This window comes from Corapipo altera, unplaced genomic scaffold, assembly GCF_003945725.1.
Source record: "Corapipo altera isolate COAL_440 unplaced genomic scaffold, ASM394572v1 60, whole genome shotgun sequence".
Classification (NCBI taxonomy): domain Eukaryota; kingdom Metazoa; phylum Chordata; class Aves; order Passeriformes; family Pipridae; genus Corapipo; species Corapipo altera.
Genome location: NW_020884912.1, coordinates 2,126,698 through 2,142,405, shown reverse-complemented (window position 1 = coordinate 2,142,405; position 15,708 = coordinate 2,126,698). Strand labels below are relative to the sequence as shown.

General features: G+C 43.7%; 1 protein-coding gene across 1 annotated transcript in view; it reads left to right on the top strand.

The window, feature by feature from the left end:
* Positions 1 to 7,641, top strand: part of NEDD9 (neural precursor cell expressed, developmentally down-regulated 9) — a 39,271-nt gene extending 31,630 nt beyond the window's left edge. Inside the window, exons 3-7 of the mRNA XM_027654179.1 lie at positions 286 to 387; positions 1,546 to 1,647; positions 2,089 to 3,309; positions 3,646 to 3,735; positions 5,027 to 7,641. Of these exons, the coding sequence (XP_027509980.1) occupies positions 286 to 387; positions 1,546 to 1,647; positions 2,089 to 3,309; positions 3,646 to 3,735; positions 5,027 to 5,536 (2,025 nt within the window). The 3' untranslated portion in view covers positions 5,537 to 7,641. The remainder of the gene's footprint in view (positions 1 to 285; positions 388 to 1,545; positions 1,648 to 2,088; positions 3,310 to 3,645; positions 3,736 to 5,026) is intronic.
* Positions 7,642 to 15,708: the final 8,067 nt, after the last annotated feature.

Sequence of the window (15,708 nt, the reverse complement as noted above, 5' to 3'; positions counted from 1 at the left end):
TCAGACCTGCTGGAGAATCTGTGCTTGACAAATGGAAGATATTGTAGGGTAGTAGCAAGCAGACATCTCAGGACTGGTCTGGAAGGAAAAGATGGTGCATTTGTAGCTACTAACAGTCCTATTTGGTGTTCAGCTCTCAGAAGTGTATGTAGACTGGTGTTTCCAACATTGCCACTTGAAGCGTGAACGTTAATAGGACTAGATTGTTTATACCCTGTGTGGTAACAAAGAGAACATGCCAAGATCCTCAGAGACTTACATTTCCTTGTTTTCTTTTATCCACAGGTAATAACTCCAGTGAGGTCAGGACAAGGTTATGTTTATGAACTCCCTTCCAAATACCAGAAGGATACCTACGATATCCCCCCTGTTCGCCCTCTCCAAGGGGTAGGTACCAATAAAAGTGCCAACAGGGCTGACAGGGCACAAAGGGTGATGAATTTCTACCAGAATTTTATGAGCAGTGCAAATTCTCTCATTTCAGAGGGAAAATATGTTTTAATTAGATGCTGTGGCTTATTCACAGATCACAGAAGTATTTCAAAGTTGTATTTGATGTTGACTAAGATTTGGCAGCACACCAAACGCAAAAGTCCCATTTGTTCTCTGTGTTTTGATCAAAGAGTATATCTAAACAGAATAAACTTGCTGCCTGGGAACAGTTTTTTTTCTGTACTTTGTTGTTGCATAGTTGACAGTAATTCACTCAGTAAGGGTAAAATTATTGCCTAGATGAACAGCTGCTATGCAGGGAGTTGTTTTCACTACATATCAACTGCACCATGTCACTGAACTTGAAATATATCTTTGTTCAGGGAACACCTTTAGCATTCAATCCCCAGGACCACAATGTAGAGTGGATGCTTGCAGGACCTGTAACTCAACAACCCTGCATCTCTCCAGAGCTCTCTGACAGAGCACCTCCTTGAGGGAATAGTGTTGAAATCCAAAAGTACCTAACACAGACTGACACCGATTGGCTGGAATCATTAGGAAGTCTGGGTTAAGAGACATTCAGATAGTGGCCTCAGACCACATGCAAAACCCTCTGTAATGTAGGACAAGCCACCAAGTCCGATGCTTGAAATACCTGACAGCTGTACTGTCTGCTAGAAAGACAGTTCACACTGCACTTGATAAAGCAGATGGGCAATGCTAACAGGGACAGCATTAGTTTCAGACAGTTCAGGGTGTACTAGTACAAGCTTATTTCTCAACCCCTCTAATCTCTGTCAGTATGGTTGTGATCGGTTCTGGTCACATGTGCTCCCCTGTTCAACCCAAGAGATACCCATAGTAGACTGACCTTCATTTAACTCTCAGGATGGAAGTCAGCTGTGACTTCAGCTCTCCAGCCTGCTGTCCACACAGTTGCCCAGAGGACACCTAGCAAAGTGCAAATCCAAGCAGTTCTCCCATATGAAACAAGCTAGAAGAGCTGTGATCGTGTTCAGAGTGTTTGAGAGAAAACACAGAAACTAAGAAAACTCAACTGAGATCAGAGCTTTCCCTGAGGTGACTGGAACCATTTTATTCTTTCTTCAGGTATATGACATTCCCCCCACATCAGTTAAGGGGCCTGCACTTCCAGTTCACATGGGAGAAGCAAAAGCTTTAGGAGTGTATGACATACCACCTGCCAAAGGGGTAAGTATTACTCTGTTTCCACAAGATCCTGTATTTTCATATCTGATCAAAGACATGTTGAAACAAGAGTCCCTGTGTAATCCTGAAGGAAAAGGAGATTCAGTAATTCAAGGATTTCCTTAGGTTCTTAAACTGTTAAAAACGGTAAAGTGAGGCACTACCCCAAAATTAAGGTTATGGACTACGAATTGATAATTAGACCTACACTATCTTCGTGGCAGCATGCTATCTCTTTGGATTTTGCTGCTTATGACAATTGCATCAAGATAAATGATAAAAAGTGAGATGTTAAAACTGACTCTGAGTCAAACTCAGGGTAAGTAGCTGACTCTTTGAAAAGCAATAGCAGATCTTCCATCCCATCATTTTATAGGCCGTATGTAAGGTATAACCATGTGTTTTTCTAGTCAGAGGTTTCATGGTTTACTTTATGTCATTCAGGTCTATGCTACACCTCAGTCTGCATGCCAAGATGATACAGGCCTGAGGGAAAATTTGCAGGATTTTTCATCTTCACTGGGCCACACTGTAAGACCAGAAGGAGCATATGATATTCCTCCTCCCATCACCAAAGCAATTGGAAAAGAACTTAATAGATTTTCCCCTGAGAGCCTGTTATTGCCGGGTGGAATGCCACAGACACAAAGTGTTTATGACATCCCTATGAACCATCAAAACCATTTTCTTGGACAGCAAATTGCACCTGAAAAAGATGTTTATGATACCCCGAGGGGCATTGCATTTCCAGGACAACAGGCAGGACTCAGTAAAAGTCTCATTGCAGAAGGAAGAGAAGGTGTATATGATGTGCCACCAGCAGTCCTCCAAGACAATAGAGGCTTACAGGATGTGACTGATGGGATGAATAGGTTGTCTTTCTCCAGTACAGGAAGCACAAGGAGTAATATGTCCACATCTTCAACAACATCAAAAGACTCTTTTTCAGCATCAACTGCACAGGACAAAAGGCTAATCCTTGATCCAGACACTGCTATAGAGAGGCTTTATCGCCTCCAGCAGATGGTGGAGACAGCTGTCAATAACCTCACAGCCTTCATTACACCAGACTGGCGGTCCTATGGATATATGGAGAAACACATCAATGAAATTCACACTGCTGTGGATAAGGTAGAACAGTCGCTGTGGGAGTACCTGCAGTTTGCAAAAGGATCAGCAGCCAATGCTTCCTGCCTATCTGAATTCAGCCTTCTTAACAAAATGAGGAGGGAGGTGCAAAGGCTGGAGGACTCTCACCAGATCCTTACCCAAACTAGTCATGACTTGAACAGATACAACTGGTCTTTGAATGTCCTGGCTGTTAACAGAGCACAGAACAAGTGTGATGACCTGGATCGGTTTGTTATGGTGGCAAGGACGGTGCCGGACGATGCCAAGCAACTGACCACTACTATCAGTGTCAACGCAGAGGTGCTCTTCAAACAGGCGTTGGGCGGCTCACGTTTCAAAAACATACCTGAGAATATAATGAACGCTCCCAACTGTGTCTATGACAATCCTCAGATGCAGCATCATGGAGAGCAAGCACAGAACCCCTGCAGTTCCCTTCCTCCGCTCCTGAGTAAAGGTCAGCACCCATACAGTACCACCAGCGAAGGCTCGGAAAAGAGCTGGATGGATGACTACGATTATGTTCACCTGCAGGTAGGTCAGCCCAACACCTTGTCCTGCAGAAGGCTGGGCAAGAATTGTCTGTGGTTTTTGCAGAAGCTGCTTGCAAGGAAGTAGCAATCTATTGTCACAGTAACACATATTCAAGGGTAATTTCACCAGGGTGATTCCTTCCCTCAAACAGGGTTTTCCATATGTAATAATGATAGCTTTTTGCTCTGCCACACCATCCTTTTATTTTCTGTACTCTTAGTGGTGCAGTACCAGTGAAAAAGCAAATACAAAGCAGTCTGTTACTTAACCTGTTAGCTGTCGTTTAGCTCAGGAGCAATTTTGATTTAACACAGTGTCTTTTGTTGTGTAAAACAGGGGAAGGAAGAGTTTGAAAGGCAACAGAAGGAGCTGCTGGAAAAGGAAAATATCATCAAGCAGAGCAAAGTGGAACTAGAGCACCATCAGGTATGTTCACTTGGGTGCTATAGTCGCACTGAAATGCAGTGTTCCTCACACATAGGGAATACTGGTCAAATAAAGCAGGAGGGGCCCTTCCCTTAGCCATGTTCAAAGGCTGTAGTCATGTAAGCTGTGTATGCATGCCAGCACACACTGTGAAGTCCCACGTGGGGTTTGTGCCAGTCAGGCACAGCATTAAGGGATTTATCAACATAAAAGACAAGGACGTGCATTGTCACGCTCCAAATGGAAACCAGTGAGCATCAAGACTTCTGCACCTTCCTAGCCCCGTACACCTGTTTCAGCATTTGCTTATACCAAAGAAATTTTAAGTATTTACTGCAGAGTAGTTATTCTGAAGATCAGCATCTCTGCCCCATTCATTTCCCTGTTGCCACTTCACAATTGAGTGGAAGCACAGCCACAGGTCTCAGTGTTTAGAACAACATCTCTTATGGCAGGAATAAGCCTTTCACTTCAAAACAATTTTCAGTCATCTCAGTTTAAGATACTAATTGTTTTTTTCATACCGTGCACCATTACAGTGGGCCCAGTGCACACAGATAATAAAAAGCAGAAAGTTTAAAAACTCCAAAAGTTTACCATGGAGGAGAAGCAAACTGTGATGTCTCATAGCAGGGCAGTGGCAAAGCCAGCTTGAGAACTTAGCTTTCCTGACCTGCAGTCCAGGGCCTTAGTCACTGGACCATGCTGAAAACACATTCTGCCTGCACATCTGTTCAGTGAACATCAATACCATTAACTTAAATATTACGCTGAACATCACTTTAAAAAATAGGTCACATAAGATTCAGGGCTTTCACTTTTCCCTCATATTAATTCTTCAATATGTTGTTGCCATATCGTATGGCAGAAAACTGTACAAGCAATGAGGAGGTGAGAGTTAAAGGCTTTTCATCTCAAAATCCCACAGTGATGACAGCTTTTTAAAGATTGTGTAGGATTCATTGCCACTTGGATCCATCTCTCTCACTTGTGATTTCAGAATACTCCAAATGAGCAACAGCCTGTAAAGTCAGGAATTTGGGTCGTGTGGTGGGTTTTTTTAATGTAAATGAAGCATTTTAGATGTTTCTCCCTTCTGAACTCCATGTGTTTGAATTAACAGTGATCAAAGCCCTCGATCCTAGAAAACCTATTGCTATTTTATTTAGCGTAAGGTCAGTCTAGGATACTCGGGGGTGTCCCGAGGAATAAGGTGAAATTGTTATACATAACAGCATCTTACAAGAATACTCTCTGAAGAGAGCTTTTTTTTCCTCTTTTTGCCTTTCAGATCAATCAGTTTCAACGCCTGGAGCAAGAGATCACCAAGCCAGTAGAAAACGACATCTCAAAATGGAAGCCACCTCAAGCTTTCCAGAACACAAACAGCACTGCCACCTCCCAAGACAGCCGCCTGCTTTTATTCTACTCTGACCAATGTGAGACTCACTTCAACTCCCTCCTAAATGCCATTGATGCCTTTTTCAGTTGTGTCAACTCTTCTCAGCCCCCCCGAATTTTTGTGGCTCACAGCAAATTTATCATTTTGAGCGCTCACAAACTTGTGTTCATTGGGGACACACTCGCAAGGCAAATGACAACTCAGGACATATGCAACAAAGTGATGAACTCCAGCAACCAGTTGTGTGAACTGCTGAAGAGTGTTGTTCTGGCCACCAAGGGGGCTGCCTTGAGTTACCCCAGCACAGCAGCCCTACAGAAGATGGTGGACCGAGTAACAGAGCTGTCTCATCACGCACAGTTGTTCAAACTCTCACTGGTCCAAATGGCGTCCTTATGAAACCCAGTAAAATCCAATCCGTGAGCAGCAAAACAAGAGCAGAGAAACTGGAGCTATTTTTATGTAAATGTTATCTTTTTTTAGATATTTTTAATTAAATATTTTAAATACATTCTTGTGCATTAGAGAGTCTAATTAAATCAGGGATCTGGGAATATTGTTTGGTTCTGTATCACGTTTCTTATACACGTTTAGATTTGTATACACTGCATATATGTATATGTTGCTACATTCCCTAAAACATCAGTTAAGCACCTTAAGAGTTACGCGTCAGGTAAACAGCGCATATCTTTTGTATATATGGCCTGTTTCCTCAGTATATTTGTTAACTGGATGCTGCACTCTTCTTGTTTCATTCCATCTTGATGCTGGCACATGGACTTGGTTGTGAAACCTACTTGTAGCAATCCATGAAGCAAGTGTAATGGTTCTCATAGAACTCCATTCCCTTCTTAGAAATTACTTTCTATAGGTTAATTCCGTGAAGTTTAACTCCTCTTGAGGTTACTTTGGTATGTGAAACGTTTGGTCATTCTGACCAACATATATGCACAATTACAAGGAGCAACATATCAAGCAAGGTGTACAGCATTCGGGAGAAAAGCATTTTTAGGCCATGTAAGAAAGAGAACCTTCTAAGGAGGCAGGCAAAATTGTTCATACTTACGGCATTCAAATTTCACTGTTTCTAAAGACTATGCAACATTGGATTTCAAAATGTGGATGGATTCCCAGCAATGTAATTTCATACATTTTTACCTTGTATGCACTTGCATTGGCAATTTAATTTAACAGTCAGGGTTGAAAGCCTTATTGTTTATGGACTCGGTGTTATCCTGAGGGCATCTCAGGATCCACTGGGCTCATCTTTGAAACTGTGGATGAGCAATGTTTCAAAATACCTATCCCTTTCAGAGGGATTAACATACAAATTGTAATTTGTATGGAAAGAAAAAAGGTTAATTTGAAATAACAGACATTCAAACATCTCTATAGCATACACACAATTTAATGAAGAAATAGCACTTAATTTTCTAGGACATACTATTGGGAATTAATTGCATCTGTTGCAATTCTGACTTCTGTTCAACCACTGGGCTTTTTTTTTTCCAAATTCTGTTGCGTAGGTGCTGATCCTTTCTGCACTACACTGTTGCCAAAAAATGACCTCCTGTTTTAATGGGGCCATTCCATCAGTAAGTACACAGCTAGTAATTTTTAATGTAGACACTTATAAATTGTTAGCAGAGTGGAAGACTCCTTTAGAGATTTCATGTATGCTGGTTGCTCTAAAAGATGTATTGGCTTATTGGTCTTCATTGCCTTTTGTGAACCCCCTGAAATAAGTCACAGAACACTGTTTGCCTGTGGTCCCCAGCCTAAAAGCCATGCTTCAAGGTGAGCAATACCTCAGGTAAATTCCAGGTGATTCCGGCATTTTTAAAGCAGAAACACTACTCTCCTTGTACAATTCAAGGTAGTCCCACATTGGTATGTTCTGAGCACTTGACAGATCACTGGTAACTACATGGTCATGAGGTCAGTAGCACCTGGAAAACGGGCACTTCTGCCTAACTCCTTACTTTACCAATTGTAGCCAAACACGTGCCTTATTGAAATGGGATTTGTCATCTTAGATAACAAAACCATTTCAGCAGTGTGTGAAATACTGCAGCCTTAATGTATTGTCTTAGAGTGAAGATCACTCTAAGATCATAATGTCACTTCCAGAGTCTGCAGAACGTTTCTGGAAGGGCAGTGGAAGCCAGCACACCCCCAGCTGGCTCAGAAAGGGCTCCAAGGCTTGGCCTGGTATAACATCCCAAAAGGGCAGTTACACTATTGTAACCCATAGCCAGTTGCCAAAAAGCAATCCATGTGAACCTGTTTTGTACTAGTGTTGTTTGGGATTCTTCTGGAGTTCCTTGTTCAATTTTTTCACTGTATATTCTTAGAAAGTGAAAGTACGATTTGAAGTCTAGTGTTTATGTTGATAGTTTGTGCTTTCCAAAGGAGAACCTGTATTGCAACCCTGTATTACAGTTTGTTATCTTGTAGAGAGTCATTTTGAAATGATTAAAATTACTAGCTTTTTCATATAAAAAGCCAACTTGATCTAATTTTTTCTTGTTTTCAGAGTCCTCTAAGCATATTTAAAGGAAATGTTGCTAATTGGTAATACTATCAAAGCCATTCTAACATGAGGAACTCACTTTCTGTCTTTTCACTGGTCCATGCTTATACCATGAAGTGAGAACTTCAGGGTTTAAGAGAAAGGGGAAGACAGTCTCTCTGCCTGTCCAGAATAAGCAGGTGAACCATTTATCCAACTCAGCTACACAAGATACCAAGTCCAAAATACAACCAAGGTCTACAATATGCTGAGCCACGCTTCTGCCCCATTCCCAGTGTCTATTCCTGCTATATAAGTGGTATCCCAAACCACCTCATCATAGTACAGACACTGGTTCTTCAGGTGAGTGGGGCAGTTTCTCTGAACACAATCCACAGTGAGGTGGGGTGGTAGGACACAGATGTGGCTGTCCACCCATTCTGGCCTGCTTCCCCTCTCCAGCTCTTACTGGTGAAGCCATGATCCATGCAGGAACTGAAAAAGCAATTTTGCTCAGTACAGTCACCTTTCACCCCTGACCCAGTGGTAAGAGTACCTCTCTTCTAGTACATGCCAAGTTGAGCATTATGTGAGTATGGGTTCCACCTGAAACAACCCAGTGGCTTTAAGGATCATGGAGTCTTTCTAAAAGTTACTTCCACATTTCACTGTTGTCAGGGCACTGCCTTACCTTCTGTCAAACATCCTGGGGTGCAAGGAGGAGAGAAAAACCCTGAAACTGGGTTAACACTGGTTCTCAACTGCCAATGAAAGATGTTTTTGCCAAAAAGCGTAAGAGCAATGAAGGCCTTGAGAGCAAAGTACCTGGTTTGGCTTATCATGTCCTCACAAAGGGACAGCTGGTTATGCAGGGTTGCTTCCCCAGAGTGCTCATTGTTGTTCCTTTGCTAAATTTAAAAAGGTCAACCAACAACAAAGGAGGGACTGGACAATCAAAATGGTTCAGAATAGAAACCAGAGCCTCTTTGCTCTCCACCCTGAGCCAGCGTCCCCATGCAGTTGCCAAGAAACTGTTGCTGTTTTGCAACCAAGTTGATGGCCACTGTGAAGTGACTGTCTTGCGTCCAGTGTGGAAAGCTGTCTGCCTCACGCTAGTGGGATATGTGGAATACACATGACTCCTTAATCCAGACATTAAGTAATTACTATTTCATATTAATTAGAAACATGCTTCCTTTCTCTTCTGGGATGATGAGCAAAGGAGAGAGAGAATGTTGAAATGGTAGGTTTTAGAGAAGTTATCAACTCATAATGTTACCTCACAGGAGGTAACTCACACTGCACAACTGCCTGCTGCTACCTCTCCCATTTCTTCCAAACCAGGACTCTGCAGCTTCTGCGTTTTCTGTAGCTGTGCATTGCTGCAGCCTCAGCAAACCCCTTACCTGCTGTTCCAGCACAGGCAACATGGCTGAAGGAAACCAAGTTCCCACACCATCACCTGATACTCAGTTACATTCCAGTATCTTCACATCCCCCATAACTTCTGGACCCTGGAGCTTTTGGCATTCTCTGACATGAACATCTGGGCTGTGTTTCAGAAATGTCCCTCCCACACCTACCACCAGCACTCCTGATGTTGCTACACCAGTAACACCTTCCCTCTGCCCATATGCCAAGCATCTGTAGCTGTTCTGCTCCAAATCCAGCTTTTGCGTATTGAACACCCACTTCCAGGCTGCCTGCAGTACCTTAAATGTGCCTCAATCTCAATCTAAAGGCTATAGAAACTCATGGGATTTTCTTAACCCTACTTGCCATTTCTCCTCTCTCAATGTTGGTCCACATTTAGACAGGAATATTTCAAGGGCAAAGACAGTGTCACGCCAGTCTCGGAGGACAACAAAAAGTGTTCCTTCCAACTCCAAAATATACCTGTTCATTTCATCTTAACCTTTTACTCTGGCAGTTCCAAAAGCAACATATGCACATCACTCTTAAATCAATGGAGCCCTTTTTCTGCTAGAAGGTTTTCCCATCTCAGAGATGGACTGTCCAGATAATTCAGACTTTTTTAAATATATTTTATTATTGTAATTTGTACCAAAATTTCACTTAAGACAGTAGCTTTCTCTGTCTGGGAACCCTGGATATTGTTATGTGGTTTTAAATATCAGAGTAAAGCTACAGTTTTATCCAATGCTACAAAGTCCTGCCCAGAAATTCTTCTGACTTAAAGAGGACATTGAATCCAGGTTTGAGAGTACCTGGAATGAGGTACAGGTTCTCCTGAATGGCTGCAGGAGAAACATCTACTTCAGCCTTTTCATAAACCTGCTGACTTCAGAGAGAGCAAGAATGATGTGAAGTGCAACTTCCTGGGAGGTTGCATGAGGGCCAGCACAGACCCTTAGTAACTTGTACTGCCTCATTTTCCCTCCAATGTGCTGTTCAGAGGCAATTTTACTTTGATTGAATTAGACCTAAATTTAAAGTGCATTTCACATCATTAGCAAGGCCTGACCATGCTGGACATATTGCCAGCCTTGGGATCATTCAGAAAATGGAACTACATCATTCTCCATTCAAAAACTAAATATTTAGTTTTCAGTGGCTGTGAGTTACGCTGGGCATGAAATAGCCAGTCAGCAGCCTGACCTCAGAGGAGACACCTCCCCAGGGCATTGCTTTGATCCTCTGGGAAACTGCTGGGTTCAGATCAGGGTGCTCTTCATCCTACCGCCTTCCAGGTCAGTGGTTAGGACCACTCAGGGATGGCCTCCCAGAGCAAAGGACCAATGTGGATAGTTTCAGGGCACATCTGGGCATGCACACTGCTGGCTGCTGCAGAGCCCTCCTCTTCAGCCTCTCAGGGCAGCAGAAAATGGGTAGTTTCCCATTCCATGGCAAGCAGCAAGGAGACAAAAGCTCCTTGTGCCTCCTGATAAACCCATGTCTACAGAGACATGGTCTTTGCTCGTGGATGCTGTGAATTTCTGAAGAGAAGATGAAATGCCCAGAGGGAGGGGCAATGCTGAGCAGAAGATCACTTTCCCATCTCTGCTGCGGTTTGATTTGCAAGAGTAAGGTACTCACAGCAGTTTGTGCTTAAATTCTGTCAGAGTCAGTATCAACGCACAACCAAACTGCAGTTTGCTTTCTTCTTTCTGCACCTCTCTGGGTTTAACTTCTGGCCTTGCACCCCCACAGGCAAAGTCCATCGAGTCAACGTTCCTCATAGGAGTTCACCTCGTTGCTATTGACTCAACGCATTTCCATGAGTCCTCTGAGTCCCTGCCGAGGGTGAAACCCAGTGCCTGGGAAACCAGTGCCCAAGGAGCACTGCGGCAGCTGCAATGGACTCGGCATCCGCATCCCCTCCCTGACAGGGGTTTCTTTTTCTCTGCCGAACACCAAGAGACAGGATATCTTTTTTTGTACACGCAGCAATTTGAGACGTCGGGCTGACTTATGGCAAAAACAGAAGCAGGGAGCACAAAGTATCGGGTCTCCAGGAGACATGTGAAGCTCATTTCATCTGCAGCGCCCTGCCTCGGCTCAGCGGCACAAGCAGCAGCCGCCGCCTCCGCACGCAGCAGGCTCCCAGGTTACACATAACATCAGGCCAGACAAAGATCGCAATTCCCTGGTTCCATGCACGCTTGCTATCAGCTTCTGTCAGCCACGGGAGGGATGTAAAAATCCTGCTACTAGGTGGGGGGAATTGTCCCCTGAGTTCAGGAGGACTTTTTTTCCTTCTTCCCTGTAATTTCCCTTCATTACAGAAAAAGTGATCATAGCTCTTTCCTTGATGCAAAGCTGCAGGAAACCAAATCCAAGAGACCCTTCATAGCTTCCTACTTAGCCATTTTTATCTTGCTCAACCCTGCAGCTGGGACTGCCCAAACCGTTGCCAGCCAGGAAAGCACAATGACAATGTCCCAGAATCATCTGCTATTTATATGAGGGCAGACTTAAGTGTGGTTAAATGAAGGTTACAGTGAAGGACAAGCAGAAATCTGAAAGGTGAGAGCAGAGGACAGGGGGGAAAAAAAAGAGAAAAAAGCCTGCTCTGGCTTTGAATTTTCTTACAGAAAGGAAAATCAAAGTATATCTTAAAACCTTTTGTGCAGTTAGAAGGCTCCAGGGCATTTTGCTGTGCAGTGATTAAAGACTTCCTTTGTTCTCAGTTAAGCTCAAAGAGAAAAAGCCACAAAGTTGAGTGGCTATGAACATGAAAAATTTAAAATAGACTTTTAGTGTTTTTTCACCCTATGCTTTGTTTTTATGAAGGATGGTAGGAGCAGCCCACCCAAAAGCCTTTTATCTCAGGAGATGACTTGAGCTGGAAACAGGTACCTGTAATTAACTTGGGTTCCAGAGGGGGAGAAGTTAACTTATGTGGCTTTTCTTCATCAGGCATTTCAAAGAGAATTTAATGAGCATATGCATTCTGCAGTGCATTCTGCAACCTGCAGTTACTTTCAGGCCTCACTGCTTTAGACACAGCTTCCACTTGTCCACTCTCAGATAAAGGAATAAGCACAACAGCCATGCTAGAAATCTGTATTGCTTTCATAGGAATTGCTATGATGACCAAATGGACATTCCTAGAGCAGGGCTGTACTGCACAGGACACCTCATTCCACTTTGTACAGACCAAGAAGAAGGTGGGTGTGGGATCCACCTTTTCCACCCTAAAAGATCAGCAGGTGGAGCTGCCTTTGTTCATTGAGAAGTTAAGGTGGAAATCCACAGGTCCCCCAAACGCAGACAGTACACAGAACCACCAGCCCCATCCAAGGCGTAAAGCTGCTGAAAACACCAAAATAGACAAATGAGAAAGCCTCTTCCTCACTCCCTCCTTTCTTCTCCATGTGAGTGGTGAGGTTGTTTAGAATTGCCTCAATTTGGATTAGCCTGTATCTGCTCCCAGTGTGAGACACCCCAGATGGAATTCATCCTGCCTACCTGAAGATGTTTGCATGTGAAATATCATCAGAGTCCCCTTTAAACTGAATAGAGTCCAAGCCATATGATTAAATCTATTTTAGGACAAGATAAATCCTCTCTAGGCTCCAAGAATTATGCCTCCTTAGGTCCTGAAGGGCCCCCAAGACAGGCAGTTCAGCTGCAAATGACCATATCACAGGCTCCTAAATTTTGAGGATGATGAATACCACTCGCAGACCCTATACCTGCTTCCCAAAACTTAGTGTGGCCACATACACAGTTTAAGTTACAACCTGAACACTAAAACACTGTAAAAACCTATGCACTCCTCCCAGCCCACCAAACCTGAGGCTGGTATTGGTACCATCAAAGCATTGGTCCCAAGGGCCCAAGTCAGAGCAGTCCTGGAACCTGAGCCAGAAAGTGTCACACCCCACATCCAAACTGAGCACCTCCAGCCCTGCCACCTCCCCCTGCTCTCAGACAGCCTCCAGGCTTTGCCATCAGCCCTGCCTCTAAAGTCCCATCAACCAAAACATGCTCTTTGCCAGATAGGGAAAAAGCTGGGCACACAGGTAACTCCCACCTCTGGGCCTCCACTCCCACAGCAGTTTTCTTGCCAGCTCTGGGCTTGCAGCAGGTAGTTACGGAGGGCTTGCTTAGGAGCTCACAGCCTGAAGGCATTCCTAGTTTAGGTTGCTCTTCCTCGTACCAGAGCAGAGAAACATAAGGGTCAGGAGATGAGGCAGATTTCTTCAGGTCACAGAGGTGGTTGTTAGGTGATGTTTAGGTCCCCTCAATAAGTAATCCAGCATACATCTCTGCCTTGCTGCAAAAGTGTAACATAAAGTTTCAGACACTCGTTTCCAAGGACAGTATGCACCAGATGCCAAGTTAAGTGGCTGCACATCTGGAGTAGGTGTCCTTTGGCACAGGAAGGGCTGAATCACCAAGAGAGGCGAACGGAGCTCCATGCAAAAGAACTGCTCTTAATTTTGAAGTGTGGATTTCAAAATGATTTTCTGACAAAGTGGGTTTGCTTTCTTTTACTGGTTAAAAATGTTTTGTAAAAGTATTTTTTCATTGACTCTGACTGCTCCTCCACTACCAGCACATATGCCTCATCCCATTTTTTCTGGTTTTTTTCCTTGTACGGTTATGAGGATGACACAACTGCAAACAGTAAGTATCTTACATGGTGACTATGTACATCTAGCTGAAACAGTTTTCACATTTTTGTTTTTCTCTTCAAAATATATAAGAAAAAAAGCTCTTAAAGAGCTTATTCTCAGTGCTGTATCTAATGACACAAGCAATTGAGACTCCTGCAGTTGACCAGTTTTCCAACAGATTAATCTACCTCAGGCTGATTCTAGCACAGGGGGAAATCCCTCAATTCATGTATTTCATATGGAGCCATTACATCTCATCAACTACTTATCAGAGGGGCTCTGCTATGTTAACTTTTTCTGCCAAGAGGGCAGTAGCACAGGAGCCTGTAGCATCTCTTTCACAGCAAACCTAAATCTTTAGAGCAACCCATCTGATCCACACAAGTTATTCACAAGTAATAAGTTCAGCAGAAAATACCAACCTGTACTTCCAGGCAAGGCAACTGAGAATAAAATCTCCATATCTTGTGATCACTGCTCAGTTTCTCATCCTATAAAAACCCAATCAAGTAGAAAAGTGAAATTCAGTGCTTTCTACCTGAATGCATCCGTGGCTTTCCAGGAAGACATTTTATGATATGCAGCTAGGAGACCATTTAAGTAGGCTCTGTTCCTCAGCAGTGCTGCTTTTCCACAAGCACAAAGATGAGGGCACAAGACACACCAAAAAGCCACAGCTGTGGCTTCATCACCAGCTGAGATGCATCTATTTTTAAAGCTCACTCCATGCACACAGCAGTGAGTCCACCAGGCCTGATTTGTCTTTAGACCTTGCGCTTAAGGTAAAGAACAACTAACACCTTTTGCACAAGTAGGAACTAATTAACTATTCGCAGCTTCCTTACAGGTGAAATCAGCTACACAGAGGGTGGGACAGTCTCACACCTGCTGGCTGGAACACGAAGTCCAAAGGCAGAGCCCAGCTCTGATCTTTGCTGGTCCTGCTCAGTGTGCAGGGCATCCCAGGCCATGGGCAAAGAGGGGCAAGAAAGGCTCCCATCTCCTGCCCGTGTGCTGCACTGAATGCTGGCTTCTTACTGGTCATTTGTAACAGTTAACGTGATAGTTATTTGTAAAACAAAGAAGTTTTTTCATACCAGACTTTGAACTTCAAAGACTTTTTTAGTTGAGGGGATACATATGTGCAATATTCCATCGGTTTTGTTCTCTGAGCATCTCTAGCTATCAGCCTGCCAACATTTAAGAAAGTAAAAACTGCCCAGTTGGGTCAGGCCGAGGCACACGCAGACCTGATTCTATTTCTGGAAGGGGCAGGTGGGCCTGCTCAGGGTACAATCACTAACATGACTTCCTCTAGTGCTCACAATCATTGGATAGGGGATGCTAGGAAATGCATCCCTGCCTATACCCCTCATTATCTTATAAACTTGGGATTTGCCTGTGGAAGTCTCCATTAGACTCTATTTGCAGGTTCACAACCTTATCTTTGTGACATCCTGTGGCAGCAGGTTATAGGCTTTCATTACCTACTGTGTGAAATGTTTATCTACATGTGGGACATCCCAAGAAATCTGTTGCTGCAGGCACCACTGAAGTACTTGGCAATCCTAGAAAAGACATTGCTCCTGTCATGTACCCGTGCCTTGAAACAGTGTCCTCAGTCTGTTGTGTCTTCTTTCTAGAGCAGGAAACACGCACTGAACCCCACCAGTCACACACTTCCCTCCTCTCAGCACACTTTTTTCCTTTCCCTACACCAGGCCCACCCTGCTATCCATCACAATTACTTTTTAAACACTCCAGTCCTGGTTAAAGTGTTGATGATGAGCACATCTCACCTAACATGAACTGAGAGCAAGGGTCTTGGAGAAGGGAGAAAATACACTGTGACTGAAGTATTCCCTGATGTTGTAGATGGATCCTGGCTAGTAAACCTCAGGTTGGAGTCTGGACAAGAGAAAAACAGAAGCCCTATCTGTTTTAGCACTTAAACAACACACATGCAAAAGGTT